Below are 5,015 nucleotides of genomic sequence, written 5' to 3'. Positions count from 1 at the left end.
GTCGGCCTGTTAGCTCATAGCTTAGCTGCTATTAACGATCCAAAAACATGATATTGGATGGTTAAAACAGATTTTAAAGAGAAAGGGAGGTGTCAGTGAAAAACCGGAGTTGAGCCTTTTCTCATCCAGTGTCTTCAGTAGAAAGAGAGACACGAAGAAACGATAATGCCAATAAATGAAAACGAGGTGGATAATTTTCATTTATCTTGCGATTAATTGATTTATTGTTTATCACGACAGGCTTTTTTTAAAATTCCCTTTTTTTAACATAATAAAGTTATTAACATGGTCATGTTTTGCCATTGGCTTGGAATTTAAAAATAGCAATACTTAAACTTCAGCTTAATTCTGGTTTTAGGGAGAGAAAAAAACACATTTTATTTATTTATTTTGACAACTTTGTATCATTTTATTGAGCTTGAAAAAAAAAGAAACAAAGTGTGAGTTTCCATGCAGCTTCTGATATTTTTCTTGTACAAAGTGACTCGGTTAAAGGAAAAGTTCTTTCTTTTTTTTTAAATTTTACACCCACCAAGCTTAAATTTGTATTTTGTAAAATTGTGGTTGCTTGTCTCTTAACTAGATATAACAAGAACTACTAAACCTAATTCTTATCAAACTTTGTGGGAATGTTCTTTTTTTTTCCTTCTGTTTTTCAGTCGGGGCATTTCAGTGAAGATATGATCCCTACGGTCGGCTTCAACATGAGGAAGGTCACTAAAGGAAACGTCACCATCAAGGTTCAGTTTTAATCTCTGCTTTTATTAAATTATCACCATAAAAGGGTTTGGTTTGTGAAATAACCTATCTTGTGCTCTTTGTTTGGCAGATCTGGGATATAGGAGGGCAGCCCAGGTTCAGGAGTATGTGGGAGCGGTACTGTCGGGGAGTTAATGCAATCGTGTGGGTACCCAAAGCTTTTCAGAACTTTTATATAAGATGACAGATCACTGGAACTGTTAATGATGGTGATTATGTTTTTTTTAGGTACATGGTTGACGCTGCAGATCGAGAAAAGGTGGAGGCATCCAGTAATGAGCTTCATAATTTATTAGACAAACCTCAGTTGCAAGGGATTCCTGTAAGTGTTCACTTGAAAGCAATTTAAAAATCTGTATTTCTGTAGTAGTTGCAGAAAATTTTGTGCAGTTTTCTTTAGATTAATTCCTACAGCTTAGAACTTTACTAACATAGTAGTTTTTTAAATTTTATTTAAGGTTTTGGTACTGGGTAACAAAAGGGATCTCTCCAGTGCTTTAGATGAAAAACAACTCATTGAGAAAATGTAAGTATGAATAAACCCAGTGAAGAAGTGCAAAATCTTAAAATTGTTAATGGAAAATTTTGTTTGTAATTACAAAATCTCTTTATTTTATATGAACACATAGTTTGAATGTACATTTTAATACTCCAATGTTTAACATCACATCAGTGGAAACGATTTTCTAATTAAAAGTTGCATAAATCAGTCAATTTCTTCTTCAGAGTTCAGCCATTATGTTTGCTGTTTATGAGCGCCCTCTACTGTCAAGTTAGAAATCCACATCTGAAGGCACCATCCTCATATTTTTGTTTCTTTTTACAGGAATCTAGCAGCTATTCAAGACAGAGAGATATGCTGCTACTCCATTTCCTGCAAAGAGAAAGACAACATTGGCAAGTTTCTGTAAATTGTTTTAGTATTTTACATAGCCAAATAATGTAGCTTGTTGTTCTTTTGTTTTATATCACTATTTTTATTTACTTTACATTGTATATGCATTTTACAGCTGCTTATTGTTGTTTGAACCTTATCTGTGTTTTTTGTTTAAAACAGGTCTCTCTTTAAAAGGAGTCCTCATGACTCAATAGACTAACCTGTATAAATAAAGGTTGAATGAAAATTTTGTTTGGGGAAAGGAGGATCAGTGGAAAGCTTTTTTATTTTTACTTTATTTGTTGTTTAGCTTTTATGTTGATGTAGAAGGCCTGCAAAGTTAAAAACAAAACTGGTCCACCCCACAGGTGATACCGTGTTGCTTATGGATCAGATGTTTCCTCATTTACTTAAAATGTTCATTCAGATGTTTTGAATGGGGTTCTGTAGAAACACTATGAACAAATATTTTCTTACCTGTTGTAGATCTCTTTTTAAATGGCCCCAGTTTGGAGAAAAAACGTTTGACATGATTGACATACTAACGGCTAGTCAATGCAATCAAAGTGAATTGCTGTCATCTTAAAATAACTGCAATACCCAATTAATTATTATTTTTTAATTAGTATTTCATTTTCTACCTTTTCTGTTTCCATTTAAGTGGTTGACACATTTTAAAGATCTTTGCATCATCAGTCTTCTGTAAGACTTCTGTGATTATTTGCAAGCACAATTCGCGGCTGCTGCACTTTCTGCAGTATAACTTACTGTCAGAATGAATTTTCTAGGGTATGTTTGTTGAACTGCCAAAAAATGTTTGAGATAAGAGTTATTTAAAGATGGCAGCAATTCTTTTTGGTCTTGGTTTCACTCCACCTACCCGTTAGCTTGTGAATCCGGTCAAAGTTGCATTTTTTTCTTCAAACAGAGATAATTCAAAGATCTTATCTACAGCAGGTAAGTCATACTGCAAATTGTTCATAGCTTTTCCACAGATCCCAATTTCAGAAAATCTGAACTATTAAATTACCGTTTGTGTAGTGTTTGTAGATAGATTTATGTGTCTAAAACAAAGATTAGCCACGTTACTTTTGAACTGCTGAATTGACTAGTCAGAGCAAACTGGTGGTTTTTGGAGCACTTTCAAATATGTGGAAAAAAAAAAGTGATTTGTATACATCAAACTTTAGTCTGGAATTCAGCTTTTCAATAAGTATACAGTAGTCCCTTGTTTATTGCGGGGGTTACGTTCCAGACCCCGCCGTAATAAGTGAAAATCCGCCAAGTAGCATCGTTATATTTATGTTAGTATTTACAGTATTTATATTTTCAGACTTTTGAAACCCTTCCCACATTATTGCAATGTTCTAAACTCTTAAACCTAGGTCATTTTAACAACATACTTTTATGTAGCTACTAAATTTTGCTCATTAGCAGTGGCGGTGGGCTCCGGATGGAGCGCCAGACTTTCGGCGGCGCTTGTCCTGCTTGGAAGTCCTTGTGGGCTGGCTACCAGCTCTCAAGATTCACCAATGGGTCTGGAGGTCCGGTTCTTCTCCAGTTCTGTGCGTCCCTTGAGCGCCGAAGCGCATTTTTAGAGGGGGGATAGGGGTACCTTTGGGTGGCCGTCGCGGAACCGGTGGTTCCATTGGGTGATCCGAGAGATGAAAAAAGACCCGGTGAGCTCCAGATGGAGCACCGGACCTTTGGCAGCACGCGTCCTGCTCTGAAGTCCTCGTGGGCTGGCTACCAGCTCTCAAGATTCACAGATGAGTCTGGATATCTGGTTCTGCACCCGTTCTGGTCTGGTTCCTGGTGGGTTCCGTGTGGCTCTCTGCATCCGCTGGGCGCCAAAGTCACTGTAATAAGCGCCAAACTTTTTCTGATCAGATCAAAACTTGCCCTCTAGTATTTCAGCAGAAGGAAACGGTGCTTCTGGGAAATGTAGTCATTATGAGTGGCAATACAGTGTAGGCTTATTGAGAGAAAACTACAAAATGGTGTTGCCTGTCTGAAGTATTTTATTTTTTCGTTATTACTGTACAGTATCCAGTACTGTCACAATCACGTAAATAATGTTAAAGTTGACAATCGCGTCTTGTACAATTATTACTTTTTTTTCTCATGTTCAATCTTAAAAATCCCCGCAATAGAGCAAGTCCGCGAAAGTTGAACCGCAAAGTAGCGAGGGACTACTGTAATACGTAATGAAAATAAGTAGGTGAATTTGTAGAGAGAAAAACATTTTGTATTTTTATTTTATCTAGATTTTTAAATTGTTCGCATTTTAATGTGTAGTTTTTATTATATGAATTTGGAGGTTGTAAGGTTGATTACATGAATATGTAGGCAGGAACACATATGTATTCTTACATGTATTCTTACTGTATTTTGATTGATAAATTGTATATTAATGCGTAGAAATGCTGAACCAGGAACTGGAGTTGCGAATTAGCAATAGCTATATACTCTTTGTGCAACGCATCAGTCACAGACTTGTTCTGTTCTATGTTTGTGTGCTTTGTCCATGTCAAATAAACTCATAATAATAACAATAGTGGTATAGTAGGGAGGTTTGTGTAGCCATGTTTGTACAAATAAACTGAGGTAGCATTGTGTTTGACAAATGATTTTAACAATGTTGATATTCTTCTTTGCTGACCCCGAGTGTTTCTGTGATTTCAGACATCACACTTCAGTGGCTCATCCAGCACTCAAAATCTCGCCGGAGCTGAATGGAGATGTTTCCCAGCTGTATTTGCCATATTACTGTCACGTCAAACCCTTCTCACTCTGCAGTGCTGTCCAGTTATATTCCTGCTTCACACTCTGCACTGTTCTGCTTGTTTCACACTTGTGTTTTTGTTCCTTTATTTTACAAGCCCAGATAATGCACTACTTAAACCTACCAGATGTAAGGAATGAAATTGGCATTATACATCTTGTAAAGCTGTACTTTAACCAGGATAAGAAACTGTTCTGTTGTTTTCCCCCTGCAAGCATTAACCACATGGGTTTGTAGCATACCATTAAATGAGGAAGGTGTTAATTTGGTTAAACAGACTTTGAAATAAGAAATGTTGCTCATACTGGCGGGTATGATGCTAGTAGGTGGCTTTTTCGGATTTACAAACTTTCCTTTCTGTGGAGCTCTTTTTTGTGATTGTTTTTGATGACTGTCCCCCTTCGCTTGATCAGGACATGTTTCTTTTTAGAAAACTGCATTTGTGTCAACTGAAGCAGGTCTGTACAAATATCAAGCTAGTATGATTTTTACCAATGTGGGATGTGTGTGTATGAATATATGATTCTATTTAAAGGCTGAATGTACTAAAGGTAAAGTTGTACAGGCTTGTGTGAGTCGTATTGGCCTCTGTAA

The 5,015-nt window shown here is 36.6% G+C and overlaps 1 protein-coding gene across 1 annotated transcript in view; it reads left to right on the top strand.

The window, feature by feature from the left end:
• The window catches only part of arl8ba (ADP-ribosylation factor-like 8Ba), a 14,132-nt gene extending 9,405 nt beyond the window's left edge, over positions 1–4,727 (top strand). The window contains exons 2-7 of the mRNA XM_037678725.1: positions 660–740; positions 830–903; positions 988–1,081; positions 1,218–1,285; positions 1,586–1,656; positions 4,322–4,727. Of these exons, the coding sequence (XP_037534653.1) occupies positions 660–740; positions 830–903; positions 988–1,081; positions 1,218–1,285; positions 1,586–1,656; positions 4,322–4,371 (438 nt within the window). The 3' untranslated portion in view covers positions 4,372–4,727. The remainder of the gene's footprint in view (positions 1–659; positions 741–829; positions 904–987; positions 1,082–1,217; positions 1,286–1,585; positions 1,657–4,321) is intronic.
• The last annotated feature ends 288 nt before the right edge of the window (positions 4,728–5,015 follow it).

This window comes from Nematolebias whitei, chromosome 7 (assembly GCF_014905685.2).
Source record: "Nematolebias whitei isolate Nwh7 chromosome 7, NemWhi1, whole genome shotgun sequence".
In the NCBI taxonomy this organism is placed as follows: domain Eukaryota; kingdom Metazoa; phylum Chordata; class Actinopteri; order Cyprinodontiformes; family Rivulidae; genus Nematolebias; species Nematolebias whitei.
This window is presented reverse-complemented; position numbering and strand designations above follow the sequence as displayed.